Source organism: Trematomus bernacchii, unplaced genomic scaffold (genome assembly GCF_902827165.1).
Source record: "Trematomus bernacchii unplaced genomic scaffold, fTreBer1.1, whole genome shotgun sequence".
In the NCBI taxonomy this organism is placed as follows: domain Eukaryota; kingdom Metazoa; phylum Chordata; class Actinopteri; order Perciformes; family Nototheniidae; genus Trematomus; species Trematomus bernacchii.
The window spans coordinates 224912-248841 of record NW_022987616.1 but is presented as its reverse complement, the minus strand read 5'-3'; the positions used below and the strand labels follow the sequence as shown (position 1 = coordinate 248841).

The 23930-nt window shown below is 41.3% G+C and overlaps 1 protein-coding gene across 2 annotated transcripts; it reads left to right on the top strand.

The window, feature by feature from the left end:
* Positions 1 to 1938: 1938 nt before the first annotated feature.
* Positions 1939 to 22887, top strand: waca (WW domain containing adaptor with coiled-coil a). 2 transcript variants are annotated; one of them, XM_034132385.1, is made up of 13 exons: positions 1939 to 2159; positions 2355 to 2385; positions 3215 to 3407; positions 9688 to 9779; positions 10819 to 10934; positions 11065 to 11180; positions 16681 to 16923; positions 18732 to 18854; positions 19059 to 19207; positions 19369 to 19493; positions 21609 to 21804; positions 21891 to 22018; positions 22108 to 22887. In XM_034132385.1, the coding sequence occupies exons 1-13, from the start codon at positions 2119 to 2121 to the stop codon at positions 22175 to 22177; spliced, it is 1623 nt and encodes a 540-aa protein (XP_033988276.1). In that variant the 5' UTR covers positions 1939 to 2118; the 3' UTR covers positions 22178 to 22887. The 2 variants fall into 2 exon arrangements, with proteins under 2 accessions (XP_033988276.1, XP_033988275.1); XM_034132384.1 differs by having other exon boundaries at positions 19056 to 19207.
* Positions 22888 to 23930: the final 1043 nt, after the last annotated feature.

Genomic DNA, 23930 nt, shown 5'->3' with positions numbered 1-23930 from the left:
ATTGGGTTTTTGATGCTGCCATGTAGTTCTAGGAGAAACAATATTCTAGTTAGATTTATAATTAAATTAACTTAAACTCGACAAAACACTGTTTTGATAAATGGTATCTTATTTAGCAGTGGTACAGTAAGCATCACATGGGTGAGTTTTGTTAAACTGTTTGATAGCTCCCCCTACAGGCCATTTTAAGATACACTGCAATTGCAACAAGTAGTCAAACAACAGAAAAGGCACATGTAAAGAATGTGAGTCGATTCTTTTACAAAAAAAGAATTGAAAAATAAATCAAATGTGTCTTCAAAAAGCTGAGACAAGTGTATCTTCAGTCACTTTTAGTGTGTGTGTGACCCTACTGACCACTGAACAAGGACACTGCTGTAGATTGACCTCCAACATTCCCCTCTAATATTTGCACCACATTAAATATCAGCAAAATAATTGTTTACATATCATATTTCATATTTAAACACATTATGTTGATTTCGTTTTAAAAAAAATGATCTGATAGGCTAATATTGATCTTCTTAGGTGTACTCTATATTTTGTATTTGTCAAGTAATTGAATGGAAGGAAGAACCGAGCATTTCACAGCAATATGTGATAAATAAAAACTTGGAACAAATCCTTACAATTTTTCTTTTCAAATTCAGCAAACAAATTAGTGGACACCTGATGAATTAAAAATATCAAACAGAATTTGCATCAAACACATGAATTCATATACAAGGGTGTGTGTGTTTCCATCTGCCTGTGTGTGAACAAGTTCCAGAAATGGGCAAACAATAGCAGCGCACCCTTTTGTGCCCCCCTTGTCCCAACATTAAAGTGTGTTGTGTGCCAAAACGCTGAGCCACAGCTTCTTTTGTCCTCAGCCTGGGATATGATGTGGGTTAAATTTCTGGGAACAATGGAGCCCAGCAGCCCTCTTCTGACAGATAGGCTTCTCACTCTGAAACATCAATTCAACCTGGCCACAAAAATGTGAAGAGACTACTCTGCATGCACACAATGCTTCATTTCATCGGCCTAATTATAGACTTTGCTTACCAAAATACTTATTTGTAATACTTTTGAATGATTTATATCTTTTATGACACATGTTTTTATAATATTTGCATATTTTCCCTCTGCAATACTCTCACCAGTGTTTAATGCCCCAGGGTATGTGCAGATGTTTAGGATGGCCTGTTAGTCTATGGATGCACTGTGTAGGGATTATGCTGATCTCTTAATAAATGCTCCTTGCTTTGTTACCATAAAACCACTAGATGTCAGGAGAGAACAAATCATTGCCTGCTGTAGGTCTTTAATGCTCTAAACACATTTGATCCACAGCTTTTGTAGGAAATGGGCAAACTGGGTTATTTATTCTAAACAGTTGTAAATGCAGTTGTGGGTAAAAAATGACAATCCATCCAGCAAAAATAAAAAGGTATACGAGTTTTAGCGGACTGCCCCACAACAACTAGTGTGTGTCCCGGATGTTGCCATCGGAAGGGGGAGGATGTGGGTTGCAGTCAAGTTGCCAGGTCTGTACAATACCCAATGTTGTCAATCTATTTAATTGATATTCCATAACTGCTCGATTTGCTTGAACATTAATGGAATAAGTCATAATCCTTACACTTGAGACTGATAGGAGTCTTACTCTCTATTCCTCCATTTGTTTTTGTTACAATATCAGTGTTTATTAAGCATTTGTGCTAATATTGTAGTAACATTAATAGTTATAAGTGAGTGCAATTAAATACGTGTTCATGTATAAACCAACAAGAAAACACCCCCCATGTTATTTACTTGACATTACATGGTTACTTGACACTTTTCCTAGGTATTATTGCTTTATAAAGGGGTTATCCCACTGGTTAGTGTACAATATCTGGCAACCCAGCGCGCAGCTCCACTGCTACGTTTTGTGGGCAGATAGAGATACGGCTGTGTCTGAGTGGGAGATGGACTGAGTGAGGGCGCTCTTTCGACCAGTGCTGCTGATAGCATTGAAATACACACAAGCTAGGTTGAAATTATTGACAATTTTAGATCTCCGAATCAACAAGAAAAATAGAGTACCGTTATCAATCTTTCACATCCCACTCCACACACACTAACACGGCATTGATGGTAATGTATGCAAGGAAACAACCGAGACTCGGCGATGGGTAAACATCTTTTTAACGTTACTTATTCTGATTTTCCTTTAACTCGTAGCTACGCTTTTACAATCCGCCATTTTTACTGAAACCAAAATAAGTGCATAGCAACTTAGACGTTCAGCTGTTGCTGCTCTTAGAACTATTTATATTATTTGACATTTAAAGCGTTATATTCACAACTGTCTTTCTTTTTATTTGCAGGTGCGACCGAAGAGATACTCAGCCCTATCAGGTACTTGTTAGCTTACTTTAGCCTGTTAGCTTGCTAGCAGCAAATAAGATTAAAATGGAGACTCTAGTTCAGGCTTCTGGAAAGCACAACAGGCCGCAGTCAGTGCGGAAAATAACGTGAAAAGTGACATATTGTGTTCGAAATTACGGTCTGAACGCTGCAAATACGTTCAGACGTGGTTATTACCAGGTAACGACAACATAGTCTGGATGTTTCGTCGAATTCAGCTGTTTTTGAAAAGGTACAGACGAGTTTAGTTGCAGCTCAAAGCTAATGATAGCCTGTTACAGTTAGCTTGGTTGCTAGTCAGTCCGATTAGGGCCTGACCGCAATCTGTCATTTTAAGGATATAGCTAGCTAAGCTTCCGAAACATTAAAGGGGCTCCTAATGAATACTACAAAACCACGTATAAACCGCTACATTCAAAATATAGTTTATAACTAATGACGAAGGTGAATACTAGGTTGTCTTATAAAACCTTCTGTTTACTTCCTTAATCCGAAAAATAAATAAAATAAATGTCATTATACATAAGTGCATTGTTACTAAGTGAGCATTCACTATAGTTGATATTGTGGCACTAACGCGAATTGACATATATTAATCTTCTACTTTGGAACCATACATAAATAGCTGTTTGAATCAAGATTAGCACCCCTAACCAATTACTAACATATTCATAGCAAGTTCGTTTTTCACTTTGGTACATTGAACAGCCCAACAAGGGGTGACACTGGTTTGAGAGACATTGTGATGATGATACAAGGAGGAAATCAGTCTTCGTATAAAATATTGGATTGTTGTGAGGTGTTTGATTTGTGTTTACAGGCTCTCAAATACTCGTCCAAGAGCCATCCAGGAGGCGACCACCGACATGAAAAGATGCGAGACTCCTCAGATGTCACTCCTCCCTGCAAAATGCTCAGGAGGTCTGACAGCCCTGAAAACAAACACATCGACGGCACAGGTCACAGCAGAGCAAAGGCTGTCCATACACACCGGGCCAGAGACAGGGATGGAGGTGAGAGAGTGGTTATTGAGACTATAATGGGTTTAGATTCAAAACAAACTGCACTACGCCTCTTCAACACTGAAACACTGCAGCTGCATACTGCATTCCTGTTACCCTCAGATATAAGTACAGCCAAGTAGTAAAGTAGTAGTTATTTCAGAGGCTGAAGTTACATAGATGCACTGAGGAAATTTGGTAGCAACCAACCAAATATCTATAACAAAAATCACTTAATTTCAACCAGTGGAGTAAATGTCAGTTGTCGACAGTTAATTTCTATAACTGAAACCACAAAAATAGATGTTGGTTGATGTGTTTACATTCTAATGCAGTGTAGTGAAGTGGAATATGGTTGTATTCATTTGAATTTTTTCAGAAGTAAAACATTTTTAATTGACTGGATTTCTTTTAAGGATTGTGGAAAAAGCTGAAAGGCAGTTTTATCCATCTATGCGGTATATGTGATGTGGGGCTGATTCTAGTTTATTATGGTGGTATTGTGCTGAGTTTCAAAACATTTGATTTGTGTAGCCTGTTTTTCAAATTTGTATAGTTATAACATATGCGTAAGACTAATCATGAACTGCAGTAGCCACTGCTGTGTGTACAACATCCGTCTAAAGACAAGCGGCTACAGAACTAATAAGGATGTATAGTATTTTGCGGTTCAATGGTTGATAGAGGTGTTGTGGGTTACTTTGTAGATCAAGATGAAAATATGACCCATAACAACACAAAAACAGTTACAGGAATGCGTGTACAATGTGCATAAACCCAGTGTTGCTTTTTATTCTGAGATATATAAGATTGGATATTGTCTATGCTTTAGATAATGACATAGGCTGTTCAAAAAACAAAGTGACAGCTTACATTGATTCAGCAGTCTTCTGCTATAGGAAGCTGCCTATTAGGGCTTTGTTTTTGATCAAACTGGGTTTCTATACAAACGCCAATGTTGTTTTTGGGTATGAGATAAATACTTTAAGATGTACAACAGGTTGAATGACAACAAATGTCAACAAATGCTGCTCACGTTATTTTCTGGTTCTAGCTATAGCTCGTGAACACTATAAGCTTGTTATTTATAACTCTAATTACTTGCAAATGTTGACAGCCTAACCTAAGAAGTAAGAATTACTTACTTTGGATCCTATAGGTTTGGCGAATGATTTCAAATCAGAATCACACATGCCATACAGGCCAAAGTACTCATAGTGTAAGATGGCTGAAATGTGCTGATCTGGGGGGGGAAAACGCTGCTTTTTTTTGAGGATTGACAAGTTGACGCTGGAAAGTGGTACAGTGGCGTATATCTTTGTGTAGATACGCATCAAGATACCGCCAGTGTATGGACTTGAATACAAAAACAATGGATGTGGTACTTTAGACGCCCATCTTGCATTGCCGTGTTTGCTGCCCTTCTATTTCCCATTATCCTCTCTGTGCATATTGAAAAGGGATGAATGGAAAAGCTTTTATGAAAGCCAAACCAAGCTCATTAAAGTGTCTGCTGTAATTTCAGCTACAGGTGAGAGTTCTTCATCGGTTATTGGCTTCCCTGGAAAAATAGATTGTTAATTGCCGACTGGGTAATGTGTAGTCTTTTAGAAACCATCTCTTGTGATTGGAATAATGTTTTTACTAATGAAAATGGCTAATGTAATCATGGATTCATTATTCTGCAGCAGCTATCGTGATTTTAAATTGGTGTAATTGTGCCATAGTGGGCTGTGAAAGGGGGATTGGAAATGTACCTACAACAAGTCCTGTGTGGTTGATAGCGGGAAAATAATTAAATAGTTGAAATTCAGAACCAACTTTGTCACACAAGTATACCTAATGACTAAATTACTCATATTACTTCGTCCAGTCTTACTCATTAGTAACTTTAGGATGTTCCCAAAATCCGTTATGCCACAAAGCTATTGGACCAGCATTATTTGATAAAAAATGTTGCAGGGCTTCTGAAAAGAGCTTATTGTGGAGGCACTTTACTTTCTCTTAAATACCTGCATTACCAGGACTAAATTACACAGTATACATTTGAATATTTAAACTGTCATCTAGTGAGTACGTTGCTAAGTCGATAAATCAATCACTTGTTAAATACCTAGAATATCTAAGCGCAGAGGCAAACAAATCTCCTATTGATCCTATTTAACAAAGATAGCCAATAGTAATGGACTGCATTTATATAGCGCTTTTACATATACTAGTCAACACTCGCATGTTAACGCACATTCATACAGATGCAAGGGATGCCATACATTTTGGAAAATGTGGGTTCAAATCAAACGTAGAAAACCTTCAGGTAGCAGGCCCTATGTGTCACTTGTGAAAATGTCAAACGTCACAGGCTGTAGTTTAAAAACAACCACAGCTAATTAAAGTTAATTATCTAACGGATAAATAGAGTATTCTGTCTGTTGTCGGATTATTTTCTCTGCAAGGTGCCCTGTTGTAGACATGATTTGAACAAGCTGTCTTTGAACATATTTTTGAAGTTCAAATACAAAAAGCTGCTGAAATGGAAGGGTCTCTTACTCCTAATGATCCGTTTGATCACACTGACATCATTAATTACACCTGGCTGGAGTCAGTTCTGCATCCACTGTTGTTCATTTGTTGGGGCTTTTGTTAGATCACTGTGCATTGCAGTGTTTAAATGGAACATACTGCACCGTTTTTTGACAGCTGAAATAGACAGAGTGAAACATCTGTAGAAATATGATATTATAGAATTGAATGGGCCCAAATGATTAACTAAATTGGGAACCTGAATATATTTATTGAATATACCTGGAAAAGACAAATCATGCATGCCTGAGAGCCTGTAACTCTCTCATGCACAGGGTTAACACCCTAATATACTTTGTGTTGAGTTGGACCTTGGTGTTGGGAAGGAAAAAAATATAGCATTGAACACCATGTACAGAATGTGATCTCTTAAACCAGGAGATGCAAATATCAAAGGTCAGTGAAAATGATAGTCTAAAAAAATACCCAGAGCGCAACACTGTCAGGCAACGACTTGCAGAGTTTAGAAACGTGGTAAGGAATCTGTCAGTTTATACAGGATAGACACTTAAACACATATTAATTGCAGACAAATGGCAAGAAAAACAGACACAGAAAGATCTCAAAGTTAAACTTTTCTCAGTATGCTTTCAGTAAAGTCCTGCCAACTAAATCTATAGCAGCTCTCCAGACAGAGAAATACAAACATTGAATTCTCCATGGAGAACATGTGAGCCTTTTCCTTTAACATTATAAAGCCAACTTGCAACGGATGCTTTGAGTTCCTCTCGTCAAGGCTGTATCATTGATAACCCTGCACAGTATGGTCAAATCCTTTAAAATTCTGTTCAATTCAAGTAATGCAGCGTGAAGGCCTACATTACATTGTAGGGAACTAGGTTTAATAGGACAATGTATTGTGGAGGATAATTGGTTACAAACATGGGTTATGCCATTTCAAACAAGGTTGTGGGTGAGATGAAGTGATGACATTTGTCAGCCACGCACAGATTTGAGATTCACTTGAGAATAAAGGTATTATTATTAAGGTGTTACACAGATTTTGTAGCAACATTTGGGACATGCCTGTCCAACTCAAGGATAAGTTGTATTGTAAACTATTTTCTTTATTCGCTTCAAATCTCCTTTTAGTATTTCCACACATTTCTCGTACGTTTGTTATCCCTGACACCTATGGTATGATTTTCATGATCAAGCTGCAGGTGAAAGTACAGTTAAATGCCCCATTAGATGCTGTAGTTTACAAGTTAAATCATTTATGTTGCACTTGTGGTTGTGCCCCAGATTGTTGCCAGTCTTGTGTGTGTACAGATTGCAAAACACGGCTCCGTGTGGCCCCAAGGACACGAGTGCTCACTGCGTCCTCCCTCTCTTGCTGCTTTATTTGAGAAAAACCTTTTCACCAAAAGTTTTCAATCCAAGTCTTCCTCTGCCTCTCTGAAATGTTATTATACTCCTGAAGGACGTTTAAAAAATGTTACAAATATACAATTATCCTCAAGTGCTTACATGGCATCTAATAAAAGTTTGACAGATTTGAGAAGATGGGATCAACAGAAGCGTGTTCAGTCTTGCTCTGATAGCTTCACTTATTCTGTTTCCTTTAGTGGTGTTGGCCGGGTGTTTACATCAGAAACACCAGGGAGGCAGCACAAGTAGTGGGACAGATTTTTAACCAATTTTAAGAAATACTGCTACACAAATGGACTTCTGATCTTGAGCTTTTTGTTTAAAATAATGATTCTACACCCCTATGCTCTTGATTTACCCTTCCAAAAGATGATGCCATATTTATATTATCGTGGCAGCTTTACATGCATTGAGAAACATTTTGGCAGGACACTTTTTGAAATTGACAGTGCTATCGTTTCATATAGGGGATACTCTACCAAAAGCATATTTTGTTAAAGGTCCCATGTCATGCTTTTCCGGTTATTACCCGTCCCCTTGTGTGTTATGAAGGTTTTTATGCATGTAAACGGTCTGCAGAGTCAAAAACCCTCAAAGTACACACTGTAGGGAGTAAAACTCTAACACAGAAAAGACCTCCCCAAAACGCCTCGTTGGAGATTTCTCATGTTCTTCCTGGGCATCGTGACGTCTGGATACCCAGTAGCCACGCCCAGAGCTATGACGCGATACGGTCATGCGGTACCCGGAACCAAATGGACCAATCCGTGGAGCCGTTACGTTACGTCCACGGAGCCGTTACGTTAAGCCCCCGCTGATTGGTCCAAATTGACCAATCCACGGACTTCCTCACACACACACACTCAGTGCAGGCAGCTCTGCTGATTTCTCCTCCCTGGCTGCAGGCTGATAACAGACAGTTGGGATCGCGGCGAAATTCTCTCTGCAGACCCATTCTCACAGCGTTTATCAACCTTTTTCTTACTCAATATCAAGCCACACTTATTGTTTTCACTTCGGCTGTGAGTTTGTGTGTGCTCAGGATGAGTTTGTCTGTGTTTCGCTGTGTATCGCTAAACAAGGAAACCACACCTCCACGGAGCTCAGCGCGATTCACAACGTCCCGACCAATCAGAGCACACTGTGCTCACAGGGAGGGTGGGGGCTGGAGCTATTGGAGCTCCAACGAGCCGTTAAAGGCAGAGAGTGAAATTCAGTGAATACACGTACTTTACAGAGATGCTGTATGAGAAACCAATGTGAGTTTGGAAAAATGCACAATATAAATCTATTCTAGTAGACCTCAACAATGGAATTATGATCAGTGGAAATGGCCATGACATGGGCCCTTTAAATTGTGGTACAGGATTTTATAGTACAACTCAGATTTAAGGCATTGGAGACAGCGTGCATCATAAACATGACATCATTAGAAATGTATAACCGAAATCCCACAGTGGGACTGCTGCTACTACCCACATTTACAATATGACACAAAATCAACCAGAATACACAGGCTAGCTAGTGTAAGGCTAAAGCTTGAGGTTTCTACTCATAAAAGTGTCAGTGCTGTGACCAAAGCTTGTTTATTGTGTCGCCAAATTTACATGACTGCAGCGCAAATAGCTGACGTCATTTGATGACATGTTTCTGCTTGAATCGTTCATTTGTATTTAAAGTGTAGCTCTACTCTTCATCAGGTATTTACTGCACATTTTGACATGCCTGCTGTCTGTCATAGTTTTCAAGCAACACATACTTTACAGCTCCCTCTTGCGTGGTGATGCAATAACACTACAAGTAATTGCATATGATGTATACTAGTTCAGAACTCAACTCGGAGCTCTAAAACATGGAATGACTTCTTTACATTTTTTATTTAACAGACGAATGCAAGTGTCGAACACAGACACAATCCTCTTGCTGGGGGATGAGGTGGCATTTTGCTCCTGGCTACTTTGGTTAACTATTTTCATTATAAATAATATAATTGATTTTCGTTTTACACTCAACAAACACTTTCCCAAAAGGCAACAGAAAACTGGAATCAACATATCAAATAAAAACTTGAGCATAAGGAGTGTTTTTGGTTAATATTTTCTGCAGTTATTTGGATGAACAGTTTTTGTTTGTTTTACTAACAGGAATATTTATTATTAAAGCTATAGTGTTCAATTGAAACTTGTCACCTTTTGGCAAATTGAATTAGAAATAGGTCATCTTTGTGATTAGGGGCTAGGGTAGGGGCTAGAGGGGGTTTACATCTTTGTCACTTTGTCACAAATTACTGTCGTTGGCTGTTACTGATGATGTCTTTCCCTCTTTTTGTGTTTTGTTGCAGGGACCAGTTTTTCTCCACAAGAAAACTCTCTCAACCACAGTTCCCTTCATAGCTCCAACTCACATTCTAACCCCAGCAAGACCTCAGACACAGTAAGTGTTTCCTTTGCCTCGGCATGGGGGCACGGTGGACTAAAACACAGCACAACACAACAGTTTTTCTTTGTAGTTTATGCTGTACTGTAGTTATACAACGCTGATCATAGATATGTGTTTTGAAACAATCAGTGCACAACCTTAACTACTACATATAGTTGCATTGCTATCGTTTGAACCAAAAAAATGGAGAGAGCAAAGTGTGTCAATAGCTGCTTTCACACCAAGTACTTTGCCATACTTAGTGCCGGCACTTAGTATGGCGGAGTTGGGGCCTTCCGAGTAAATCGCGAGAACACCGACACCTCCTCATCACTCCACAGCTCCCATGTTTTTTTTTTTTTTGCCATAAGTTATTCTCTCTCCGTTAGTGCGCAGGGCTAATGCTAATGCTAATGCCAGCAAATACAATGCTTCACAAAACTTTTCAGAGTTTTACGGGGCGTGGTTTGCAATTCGCCCAGCCAATAGAAATTGGTACTTTTTTCTCCCCAGGATAGTACCACCTCTCTAGCAGGCACTAAAAATGGGGGTAAAAGTTCTCGGAACTAAGTACTCTTTTTGGTGTGAACGCAAAATTCCAGGCACTAACAGAACTAAACGGGAAAAGTACTCCGGTGTGAACGCGCCTATAGCCAATTCAAAATCTGCAGGCTTGATAATCGATGATATATTGCCACATAGAGCGATCAGTCACACTGTTACGGTAATTTCGAGTTTGCTTAAGTAATGGACATGATTCATTTCTATGGGCTTGTCTTGTCATATCAAGCACTGGATTACACTGTAAAATGGTAACGGTGTGCAATTTTGTTCTAATTTTCTGCATTCTGTTTCACTTTGGTTACCTTAGGTATCATGATCACTATCAGAAATAAGCATTGCCTTCCGCTTAAAAAGCTTCTGCGTATCTCTTTTGTACTTTTCAGATGTCATTACAAGCTCTTGCATCACATCCCCTCACAACACCCTTGCACACAATAGTTTTCTGGCTGGCTGGCTCCTGCAGCTTAATATGTGCTCTTCTTCTTCACAGCCTCACGAACCCGGGGACGACTGGTCAGAGCACATCAGCTCGTCCGGAAAGAAATATTATTACAACTGCAGGACAGAGGTGTCCCAGTGGGAGAAGCCTAAAGAATGGTTGGAGAGGTAGCTACAAACCCTTGACGTCAACCGCTTGTTTGTACATACTCCATACATTTGAGTTTTTAAATAGGTGCCTCGTAGAGATTGGATAAACGGATAACTGGTTTCATGCATACTTGTTTGTGTCTTACAGAGAACAGAGGCAAAAAGAGACGACAAAGACTGCGGTTGTCAACAGTTTCCCCAAAGACCGGGACTACAGACGGGAGGCTATGCAAGCATCGGCAGCCCCCGGCTTCACTGCAGCTAGTAAGTGTTAAAAACATCATAAAAACACACATTATCCTCACCAGTCCGCTGCGACTGGTGTTAATTCATTACATGTCTGTGTTTGATGCAGGGTTTTGTCAAACTGGGTTTACAGGGGCGCTGCGCCCTCTTACCAAAATGTCGATTTTTTTTCCGTAAAATGTTAAAGGGATGCCAGAAAACAATATTTCTGTTCGTCAAAAACGGTATAATTAAAATATGAAAATCATGTCAAATAGACAGTCAGACGGCATAGACAGCTTTGTTTTCACGGCCCTCCGAATAAATAGTGGATTAATTTCCGGTCGGTCTGCTGGTGGACGAGTGGCAGGCAGCAGGCTTACACTTAAACTGTGATTTTTTTAATTACATCTAATCTAATGCATTATTTCGCCGGGAAGTGGGCAGGGCCGTCATTTTCGTTAGCACCCTCGTACTATATTTTCCTAGAAAAAACCCTGTGATGCATATCCTGCTTGGCTGGACGAGGATGAGTGTTTCCATCTTTGTCCCCATCTTTGCTTAAAGCTAGGTTTAAAAAGTGTTATTAGCTGATGATGACTGTTGTTGAGCTGATGAATACTAAGGAACTGCTTACCAACAGACACAGACTACGACTGATTGAACCACATTTGACTGAATGGAACAGTCTTGTTAGTTAGTGTTGACACTATTAAAAAAAGATAGTTGTTGTGTGTGATGGTGAATTCTAATCAGGGTTTTCCTTATAAAATTGCTGCCTGTTGTTGTCATTAGGATAACTTTAAGCATCATTTTTACCGCTGATATCGAGCAAAGTTGACCTTTGACCAAAGTTGTTTTCCGTGAGCTCACAGTATCATAGTATGTGTGATGCAGTATAACTCCGTTCATGAGACTTTACTGCAAAGCAACAGCTCACTTGGATTTCACGTTCATCTCCAGTTGACCATAACTGAGCAAGGCAAACTGTTTCTGATGGATCAGTGTTTCTGTTCCGATACAGTTCTCTCAGTTTTTTACACAGGGCAGAAGTGACACAATTCAATTTAGTCTGCATGTCGTCCAGAGTGTTGTACCCCATCTGGCTGTCAACCCTATAAAAATAGTCTTGGTGGAAATAGCTGACGTATGATGTGTCTGACCTTTTGTATGTTTCAACAATACATATATTCCTGGCTAAAACTCCTCTGACACACATTGTTGCAGGATAGTAGTGCCAAACGGGTAATATTCAGGCTGCAGTCACCTGAAAATGATATTTCTCCTAGGTTCAATATTTTGTAATGATTTCAAGACTGTGGTGCTCCTCTATCAAACTACTCCAAAGATACTTAAGCTATCACTGAGAGGATGACATGTATCATGAATAACCTGTTTCTAACCACTCCCAGCATCTATGAAATGCCTTTGACAGTTGCATGCATAGAATGACGACATACACAGAGCGTATTCAGACATGCACTGCGTGTGCCGGTTCAGGGACTCATTCGATACAGTTGATTGATTTGTTTGTTTGTGCTCATTCTGAACAGTGTTTTATAAGGAAAAGGAATTCTGTGTCCGAGCAAGCTGATGTTACTGGGAAGATTTACCTCAAATCTTTCTCAACTTTAGTAATCAGCAGCGAATATAGTTTAAACTGCGGATAAAGCAGCTTCATTAATTATAGTAGTAGTAACTACATTATTCAAAAGTGTACAGTCATTTATAATAACACGGAGCGCTCTCTCCCTCTCCCGACAGCCCGTCAGTATCTCATGCAGCTCGCTGATCCAGTAATGAGTGACCCGACAGTCAAAATAAACATATCTATTACTAGTTTAGGTACTGTCGTTTGAGAGGTAGGCTAAATACATTTATTAAAATAGCTAAGTGTGATTTTCTAACCTGCAGTGTGTGTTTTTCTCCGCTCACCGCTGCAGGTGATCATGCAGAGCTGCGTGTCGACTCGTCAGCAGCAGCTGATCTCTCTCTCCTGTCAGATTAGACTTCACTCGCGTTTATGTCCATATCGATCAGATCTAGCTATTGAAAGCGATGTCAGGTGCCCAAGCTGAGATTGTATATATTTCCGCATTTTAACAGTGCAATTAAAAAGTATAAATATAGTATAAGAATGTGGCAATTCGCCTTTATTGATAGCATACATTTAGGAAAAAAACTAACAAAAAACAAATATCCGAATAACGAAATTGAAAACCGAATAGTAGGCCAACGACCGGATATTCGGATATTCGGGTACAGCCCTACTGAACCTGAGGGTGAAACGCTCCAACAACTTGTCCGAACAAGCTAGGTGTCAAAACAAAGACACAAACAATCTACATGTTGTGTTCTTTCTGGATTCATTGATGTGGGTTCACTAACCCCATGTTCATTACATTGCCTTATTTAGGACAATTTCCCAGAAGTCATTCTGTCACGAGAGATATTGTCACTGCAGAAACCCCTGTTCACTTGCTGTGGAAAGCTAGTGTTGATGTTTGAAACTCCTGTTGATCGTAACACTTGCTGAATATACTTCATAATAAATGATCAATATAACTAATCAAGACCAGTGTTATGGCGCTTTTCCACTGCAGGGCGTCGCTCGGCTTAGTACGGTATGGCTAGGCCTCGTTAGGCCTTGTTAGGCCAGGCTCACTTTATGCTGCGTTTCCATTACAGTTTAGGAACTGGGGTACAAGGCTCAACACTAACTTTTAAAAGTGGTTGCCAGGCTGGCAATCAGGCATCAACTTTTGATGCCTGGTTGCTGAATTGAGCAAGTCACTAGTTTCTTGGTCATCCATTGTCTCCCTTTCAAATGTGGGTTTTCTTGACCTTTGTGCTGATCCCCAGCATAGATCCATTGGCCCTTCAGCATTGAAGTCTTGACCTTTGTGCTGATCCCCAGCATAGATCCATTGGCCCTTCAGCATTGAAGTCTTGACCTTTGTGCTGATCCCCAGCATAGATCCATTGGCCCTTCAGCATTGAAGTCTTGATTGTGGTTCTGTCATTGGCCAGACTATTACATTTCTAATGTTAAATAAATGAAAACCATTCACAGTTAAGAATTAGATATTAATTATTAATGCTGTAAATTACCTTTAATATGTCTAACTATATTTAAAATGTGTTATCTTTTTATAGAAGTGATTATATTTGTATGCCAATATTTTCCTATGGTAAAGTTTCGTTTTGCACTTTTGTTTTGGTAGTAATAAGATCGGGACTCTTATTTTGAAGGAACTTTTACCGGAAGTGAATGCACAACGGAGCAGAATAGGCCAAGAAGTGGTTGACATTTTTTCTGAATGGTTGCCAATTGCAACCTGGCAACTGTTACTGTCGAGCCCTGGTAACTATAGTAACGCAGTGTAGGCGGAGCCGTGACGTCATCTTCCATGCGAAACACAAAACCAACATCAGCCGTTAACCCTCAGAGCTCACAGCTCCTCATATCTGTTCAGAAACTAGACAAAAGTTAAACAAGTACAAACCACAGACTGTCTGTGTCATGGCGAATACAGTCGCTGGTTTATTTATGTCTGTATAGGCCGTTGTTGTGAGTGTGGCCAGTCGGAGCATATACTGCGTTAGCTTAGCCAATCTCCATTCAGAAAACACGCATTTTAAAAGGTTTTTCGCCTGCCGTCTGTCTGCAGACTTGACAAAGCATTAATTCATGGTTTTTACTAACCGGTATCAGTATGTTGTTACTTCGGCATCATTTTGAAACGTGTATTACAATTAAATCACGGTCAAATATGTTCATTTTGTTGTAGTTGCCAGCGATTCTCTCACTAGTTTAGCATACTCAGCCCGGTTGTTGGCCCGGAAAGAACCTCGATTTTGGAGAGCCAGAAAACTGAAAAAGTACCCGTTAGCCGGAACTACGCTTAGTGGAAACGCAACCAAAAACGGGCCGGGCACGGCACGCTTAAACCGCGCTCCGCGCTGTAGTGGAAATGCGCCATTAGACTCATAGAGGGCAGCTTGGCCTGTAGCATCATCACTACTAACGGCTCCTATATAGCTGTGGGTGAACAGATGGCAGGAACTCTGTGTTGCATTAGAGGCACGTGGAGATGTTCTGCCCTCAGTCAAAATGTTGACTGAAGCTGACGTTCAGTTATTACAGAGCTCTGTGTACATGGAGCTTTTACATTCTCAAATGACTAGTTTCACATACAATATAGGTGTTAGGGACTCATTGATATATAATCATAACATTTAAATCGCCTGACTTTGCACAAACAAAAACACCAGTTGAAATCTAAGGTGCTTTTTTAGATTATTCTTGGCTTCTTTCATTTTTCATACATGCAAAACTTGCATTGACACTTCAAAGGATTTTTATTTGAAACTTGTAATTATATCATGCCATACCTTGACAACTAAATCAACTATAACACATTTTAAATTCATGTTGCAAAAGCAAATATTTTGTTGTTGGGGTACCGTCTTATCCAGAGAGCAGTGCGCTTAAATAGCAAAGGGGGCCTTCTTCTGGGGGGAATGTTATTCAAGGTCCCTTAGAGACAGTGAAATGCATTTGAAGAAATCCAGATTAACAGAATAAAAGGTTTATCAGAGGGCAAAACATAACTGTTAACCGTTTTAATTCGGAGTGGAGTCTACCAGGAATGTGTGCTCCCTTGCATGTGATGGAACCTGTTGTACAGCCAATACTGCTATAGTTAAACCCTCTGTTGGCATCATGCTGAGATGCCAGAGTATCCTTAAATGAATGAGAGGGATGTTTTATTTCATGGAAGGCTTCAGTCTGTTCCAACGCAGCCTTAAGACAAATTCATGGTTTCGGTGAAAATCTTTAAGGATCTGCGAGGGTCTGTAGGAACCCCTATGCCGACGTACAGCCGACATTTCGACTGCACTTAATCCCACCACACAGCTTGGTTATTAAGCATGATTCAGAGCCGGTAATTGGTCGCTCGTTTTGTGTACTGTAATTATGTATATGATGTATTCGCTTACCCTTCTATGAGCAGCTTTTCTCGTTCATATTAAGTCAAATACAACAAGCGATGTAGCTCTGGAGATGCCTTCCCGTTTTCTAGTTTGAATGACTCGCAGATTGTAGTATGTATTGCTTAGAAGCTCAAGCAAGTCTGCACCTGTCCTTGTCTCCTGATGTATGATATCTTGTCACAGAATGTCATGCAGGGCCATAAACCCTATTTGTAGATTGCCAGAAGTTGCAGTTTTTTTCTTTAGATTTCTCCGAAAGAATGCATTGATATCTTGTTGCACTAGTCCAGTTTGAGCATCTTACTGTAAGCTGGTATTCAGTAAGAAAATGCAGCAGCAGGACTGAATCTCTGTGTGTGTCTTTTCATATGCATGGCTTCTGCAAACAGCCAAAGGATGTGATAGCATTCCATAATGGGGTTGATGTGTGCTTTCTCTTGCCAGGATATGTGTATCAATGTTGAGCAACTGCATTATCACTTGGTGAGAATTGATTTGTGAGACTGCCTTTGTTGATGGAATGGCTTCCTCCTTTCTGCAGAGTCAGCCCAGGTGGAGAAGCCTGCAGCCACGCAGTCATCGTCATCTTCTGGCTCAGGGGGCTTGAACGCCTCATCGGGGCCCCACGGATCATCAGCCTCCACGGTGCCTGTGTCCCCAGTCCTGCATTCCCCTGCCCCCCCACTCCTCCATGACCCCACCCTGCTCCGCCAGCTCCTCCCAGCACTTCAGACCGCGCTGCAGCTCAACAACGCCAGCGTGGACATGGCGAAAATCAACGAAGGTAAGAAAGAAGGCAGACGATGCGTGACAACTGTCTCCATTCAGCTGGCTGCAGTGGCTCTTTGATGAGCACTACTTACAGGGCGACACTTTGAAATTATACCATGTACTGCTCTCTGCTTCTGGACTGACTTGAAAATGATTCCTCCAAGGGAAATGAAACTGAGTGGTTTGACAACTTTCTTTTTTACGGTGGTAGGAAGTTAGGAATCTAATCGTGGTATTTCACTGGAGTGGGTGTTGACATACTGAATTTCTGGAAATAATAATAATACATTTTATTGAGAGGCACCTTGTAAAGCACTCAAGGACACTTTACCATTCATAAAATATTCTAAATTAGGGTTTAATACCTTACAATGGGACAGTAACAGGGAACATGTAGCACTACAGTGAGTAGGCTGATCTGAACAGGTGGGCTTTTAGGTGGGACTTGAAGGTGGTGATTGTGTCAGACTGTCAGATGTGTGGGGCGAGAGAGTTCCATCATTTGGGAGCAGTGCAGCTAAAAGCCTGAGCACCCATGGTGACGGGGTGGGGGCGGTTAGCCGGCCAGCAGAGGAAGAGCGAAGGGAGCGAGAGGGGGTGTACTCCTGAAGGAGGGCAGCCAGGTTGTGAAGGGCATTGAATGCGAGCAGGAGGTTTTTGTTGTCGTGACTTTCTTAACCAGCTGCTTTCCTTTCAGTGACAGTGTTTTGAGACTTCTGTCAGAGTGAAAGTAACCACCTACTTTCACTTTGAAAACAAAACAAGTATGAAGCTGTTGTTGATGACAAATGCTTTACATAAACACAAACATTAAGAAAGAGCAGGTGAGCTGACCTTGTTATTCACTTTGAGATGGTTTGGATAGTTTTTTGGGCCAGTGATAAAGAATCCCTGTCACAGCCATGTGGAAATGCGTAGAAAGCTGTGGTTATACTGGATAAACCGACCATCAGAGAGAGGCGAGACAGAATCATTGTAAATATGAAGAAGAAGAAGACACTTTCACATTGTCTGTCAGGGAAAGGCAACTGCGGGGGGCTACAAATGTATCCCACTTTACTTTTTTAGCTTTGAGAAATTGGTGGAAGCAGTCCCCTCTATCCCAGTTGGATTTAAGATACTCATTGATCATCCCACAAGCACTTTTGTTGAGTACACTATGAATGACTATTCTTAGAGTCCATGTTGTGCCAAAACTGAGAGAAAACCTTGGCTGACATTGTAGGGGGCACATCATGCATCCGGACTGGCTGTGTTTTTTCCCTTGGTGGTTTTTGTACGCTCATCCCATCAGCGAAGGTGACGCCATCATACGCTTCTCAGAAGTTGGTTGTCTGGAAGGACTCAGACTCATCTTGTTCTTTGACTAAGCTTTTGTTTATTGCCGTTTATGTATTGCTTCTTCTCCTCATGTTCTTACATGCGCCTGTTTAATTAAATGTATGAATAGAACGGGGTTTGTTTGTGCCGAAGTTGCTCATTTTTATTCTTCCTGTCCAGTCAGATTAAAGTCCTTGCATAATAATAATAAACAAAACCTATTCATACCTAGAAAATGCCTAGATCATTATTGGACTTCAATTGACTTCAACTGAGCCATTCGTTGTTGTTTATTAACAAAAAGTTTCTCGACAAATACATAACCTAATTTACCCTTCCACAATACCGAATATCGACCAATAACAATCGCTGGCTGATCAATCCTCTTCAGCACTGTGGACCTAGTGCATGTTCCATTTGGACACATTACTGTATTTGACTGTGTAGCAGGACTTTATAAATCAGTGCGGGGACTAACAGTGTGTCTCTTTACCTCTCCAGTTCTCACAGCTGCCGTCACACAGGCTTCATTACAGTCGATGCTCCATAAGATCCTCACTGCTGGACCATCAGCTTTCAATATCACTACTATCCTCTCTCAAGCTGCTCAGCTCTCCAACCAAGGTAAACACAACTCACACAGAAGCTTGTCTATTCCAATAATTACTGCTGATAAACTTAAAGTTTTGCTAACCTGACTTGCATGAATGTCTTTAAGATTTCCCCGATCATGTACCTGCTCATAGTGGTTTTCTTGCCGGCTATAATTCGAGAAGATTGACTGAAACCCTTATGCTGTTTTGCTTTTTCTCTGCGTACGTCCAGCAGCTCAGCAATCGAACCAGTCCCCCATGTCGTTAACATCGGACGCCTCATCGCCCAGGTCTTATGTTTCTCCGAGGATCAGCACGCCACAGAGCAACGCCGGTCACAACAAACCCCTCCACAACACGCAGCCCGCCATCTCACATTCAAAAGTAAGACACAAACAGTGTTTAAATACAATGGGGAGATAGGCCAGCTGGTTGAAATGTAAGAAATGTTTCCAGAGATATATCAACCTACACTTTGAAGTATACATGATCTGTGTATTTTGGAGAGGATCTGGATTGATGTGTTGTTTCTAACTTGTGTTTAGGTGAGTACGACATCAGGGAAGCAGTCCTCTCATCCCCAGCCCTCCTCCCAACAGACCCTCTCCAGCGAGAAGCAGCACAGTCACGATGCCTCCACGGCCTCCCCCCGCAACCTGCAGCGCCAGGGGTATGTGCAACAGCACTAGGTTCAGAAGAATAAGTAGCATGAGAAGGGAATTATAGAGCCGTTTGCTTAACTGTTGTCATTATTATAGCTGGCTCCTGGGGTGGCAGCTGTTGTTAAGTCCATATACTCACATTTGGCCAAGAAAGAAGTGGAAATACCTCATCTCACAATGTTTTGGAGAACCCATTCATATCAGAGTTTGGACCACCATATAAAAAATGGTTTTCCTGCCTTTAGATTATCCTCATTGTGTAATGTTGTGGCACCACCTGCTGTTCATTGGTGGAACAATTTAGCTGCTTCATTCAGAAGTCTCTCATTGAAGTCATTCATTGCTTTGTGAAACGATTTCCAAAAAGGGGAGGAAGCTCCCTGATGCTTCTGTTCCTCTGTGAATATACTGTTGGCAGGTGAAGACACAGCTGTTTGTACAAATATTTGATCAGCTTTAGTGTTCCTTCTTGTTTCAAAGTCAGTCATTTGCTCGGATGTTTCACCAGTGAGGAACTGAGATAGACCCAAAACTTGCTATGTGTTCTAGCAAGTAAATACAAGGTCTAAGTTACTACTTTTCATTTTGTATTATGTTGTTTGTTTGTCTTTCCAACGCGTAGCACACTCCTGGTTTTCTACCATCTAAATTCCTTTTTCTCATCTGAAACTCTAGTAAATGTTCACATAAAACTAATGAAGCCGAGCTGCTGCATCAAAGACCTGTTAAGCCCGATTGCCCCCGCAACAATATTGCACGAAACTGTGTCTCAGGGCTTCTTAACATTTAACAACCTATTAATATGTCATACCCACTTAACGGGAAGAAATTCAGGTATCAGACGATATTAACCATTTTTACCTAAACGAAACACAAGTCTGATGGGGCATTTCCACCATGGCGCGGAGCGCGGTTTAAGCGTGCCGTGTCGTGCCGGGCCCATTTTTGGTTGCGCTTCCACTAGGCCTAGTTCCGGCCCGGGGGTACTTTTTCACCTCTTTTCTGGCCCGACAAAATCGTGGTTCTATCGGGGCCAACAAACAGGGCTGAGTCGGGCTGAGTATGCTAAACTAGAGAGAGAATCGCTGGCAAGGGGGCTACAACTACAACAAGATGGACATATTTGACCGTGATTTAATTGTAATACACGTTTCAAAATGATGCCGAAGTAACAACATACTGATACCGGTTAGTAAAAACCATGAATTAATGCTTTGGCAAGTTTGCAGACAGACGGCAGGCGAAAAACCTTTTAAAATGCGTGTTTTCTAGATGGAGATTGGCTAAGCTAACTCAATATATGCTCCGACCGTCCACACTCACAACAACGGCCTATACAGACATAAATAAAGCAGCGACTGTACTCGCCATGACACAGGCAGTCTGTGGTGTGTACTTGTTTAACTTTTGTCGAGTTTCGCATCATTCTAACTCACCAATGGTAATGTTTAGATGGATTTAGGAACTTCCCCTCGATTCTATTGGCTCTAACGGTTACAAAGTGGTGTCAATCACCCAAATCGACCATTGGGTTCCAGAGATACGGCAAATACACCCAAATGTACCCAGAGGTGAGTCCGCCTGGACCTACTTTTTCTAAACCTCTCTAAAAAGGTCAAATGTCACTTGTTTTGCATCAATCTTGATACAGGGTACTTATTATATGTTATAGTTTAGATTCCTAAAGCTTTTAGTCTACTATCCCATCATTCAAGGGTGGTTTTCACTATAAGTAATGGTTTTTTTTTAGACGGAAACTATAATTTACATTTTTTTTTACTATGTTCAATCTGAATTTACTTTAAAATAAAAACATCTATATTGATTCTGAAGAAGTGAAGATATAGTCAATTGTTCTGGGCATGTCATTTTCGAGCCTGAGGCCTGAAAAACCGGCTCAGGGCTTAACAGGTTAAGAGCCGTGATCAAATAGTAATCTTCCTGAAGTTGTCTGTTAGCTAAGACCTATATTTGGTGATCAGCTATATTGAGACTCGAGGGAAGTTGAGTTTTTAATATTGCTGCTGAGAACAAGTTGATTGGTCCTTTTTGTGAAAGGTCCGTTTCTCCTTGGACATAATGTCTCAACACTGACATGCTCCTTCAACCCGTGTTTGTTGCAGCAGTCATAGGAGCCCCTCCCCGGGTCCCAACCACGTCTCCTCCTCCTCCTCCAGCAGCCACGCCCCCAACTCTGCCTGCGCTCCCCCCTCCGCCTCAGCAGCCCGGACCTCCTTCACCCCCTCCCTCGCCGCCCACTTCAACGAGAATCTTATCAAGCACGTGCAGGGCTGGCCTGCCGAGCACGCGGAGAAACAGGTCTGTACCTCTTAACTGTCCAACTTCTTATCTTTTTAGCAGCAACACCCATTTATTAAACTAATTTTCCTGTGTGACCCTTAAAGGCATCGAGACTACGTGAAGAGGCGCACACCATGGGGAGCATCTGCATGTCGGAGAACTGCACCGAGCTCAAAAACCTGCGCTCCTTGGTCAGAGTCTGTGAAATACAAGCGACATTGCGTGAGCAGAGGTGAGGAGAAATTTGTATTCTCTAAGAAAGCACCTGTTGGCATTTATGGTAGAACAAATAATCACTGTCCTCTTCGTCTTTCCCCACAGGATACTGTTTCTGAGACAGCAAATCAAAGAACTAGAAAAGTTGAAGAATCAGAATTCTTTCATGGTCTGAGGACTTCTGAAGTTGAAGCAGGGGGGTTGTGGGAGAAAAAGGGGGAAGACCCATTGCACATAGTTGGAAGCTGGAGGGCGAGCAGCCGGTCACTTCCTCTGGAGCCCAGTCTTAAACACAGGAGCTGCAGTTTGGACCGTCGGGCTGGAGAACCAAGAGTGAAACCTGATGAGCTGTCGGAGGGGGGGCTGCTTTACAAGACTCGATTCTGTAAAAAAAAAAACAAGCCCACGGCAGGGGGGGAAATGTAGATTTCTTGTAGATGTGATTATCTATGTTGTACATACGTTTTGTAGATTGAATGCCATGGAAAGCCATGCCTATCAAAGCTTTTGACATCCAAACTAATCAACGGCTAGGCGGCTACATTCATTAGCTAGTCTCTCCTTCATTTTAACGCAGACTTTAAAAAGCTTCATTTGGTCATAGATCATTGAACCATTAAGCATGTGTGACCTAAGCGGAGGAGGAAGCCATTAATATACACACAAGCCTAGCACTGGTGTCAATGTAGTTTAAATATCTCTAAATTCTCTTCCTGTGAAATATAAGCTGTACTCAGGCGCCATGGACGTCCCCTCTCTTTGGTCTTTGCTGAAAAACGGTTCACACTGATCTACTCGCAGCTTCTGGTGGCTCTGCATGTCCCAATCTGAGAATAAAAAAAACAGTGCCTGGTGGTGTGGTGGAATGAGTGATTTAAATTGAGATGTGACGGTGTGCTGCTTTGGACCATTCCCCCCCCCCCCCCCCCCCCCTCCCCCTGGCCTCCGCCCTGCCTTGCCACACCCTCAACACTCACACCCCTGGAGTAGTTTTTGGTTCCTTTCCCCCCCCCCCCCTCTCTCATATTCTACGAAGAGGCGGGTACCACTGGTTCATTCCTTTGTACAGTCGCTAACCAGCAGAGGTTTTATTTATAAATAACAATGATATCCACACACTTTGATTTGCACCCATATAAGGAGTGGTCCTCCAGCAGGGTGGGGTTCAAGGCGGATGTATGTGGATCACCTCTTGTGTCAGAGCAGGGCAGCAAGAGGGCACACGGTCAAATGTGAAATGTATGTATTGTAATAAAGATGTTCAACTAAAGCGAGCACTGGTTATTTTATTGGAGTTTTAGGTTTGGTTCTTACGCTAGTGCCTTGTTGAAAGTCTTAAGTGTCACAGCCTCGTTTACCTGCAACACCCACACTTTATTTCACCCGACAGGAACAGATCTTCAACAAGCATGTCATGCACACGGTTGTTTTTTTTTCTAGCACGTCCCATCCCGCTCTTGTTTGTTCCCCACTGTTGAAGAGCAGGGTTCTCAGCTGTTTCATTTCCACCTCTATCTATTGGGTCTATAACTGAACTGCAACACATTCAGTAACGGTGACCACGTCATTGCTTTGTATATTGTTTCCTGAAATATATTGACAAATGAAATAAAATATGCCTCTCTGGGGCCATGTTGTTCTTGGGTTTTTGATGGTACCTGTAGCTTCAATTTATTGTCTTTGGCTCTTTGACACTTATGTGTTGTGGATCGTTTGAAGTAGGCATAGTCAAAGATGACACACTGTTTAAAGGTGACTTAAGCAACTACTACTCGAAGCATTAATGATTAACTTACATGAACAGTTTAACCTTTAGACTACTGCCCTCTGCTGGTGTTTCAGTGTTATTTAAATAACATGCGGTGGCCACTTGCTTGCATTCTTAACAAAACGTAGTGGACATGACTCCTCTGGCCTCAGAATATCTA

What these genes read in the sequence shown, in the direction of transcription:
- waca (XM_034132384.1), top strand. Translation starts at nt 2,119, where the DNA reads ATGGTAATGTATGCAAGGAAACAACCGAGACTCGGCGATGG. An exon ending in GGCCAGAGACAGGGATGGAG is followed by an intron (nt 3,408 to 9,687) that starts GTGAGAGAGTGG and finishes GTTTTGTTGCAG; the next exon opens with GGACCAGTTTTTCTCCACAA. An exon ending in TGCTCAGCTCTCCAACCAAG is followed by an intron (nt 18,855 to 19,055) that starts GTAAACACAACT and finishes GCGTACGTCCAG; the next exon opens with CAGCTCAGCAATCGAACCAG.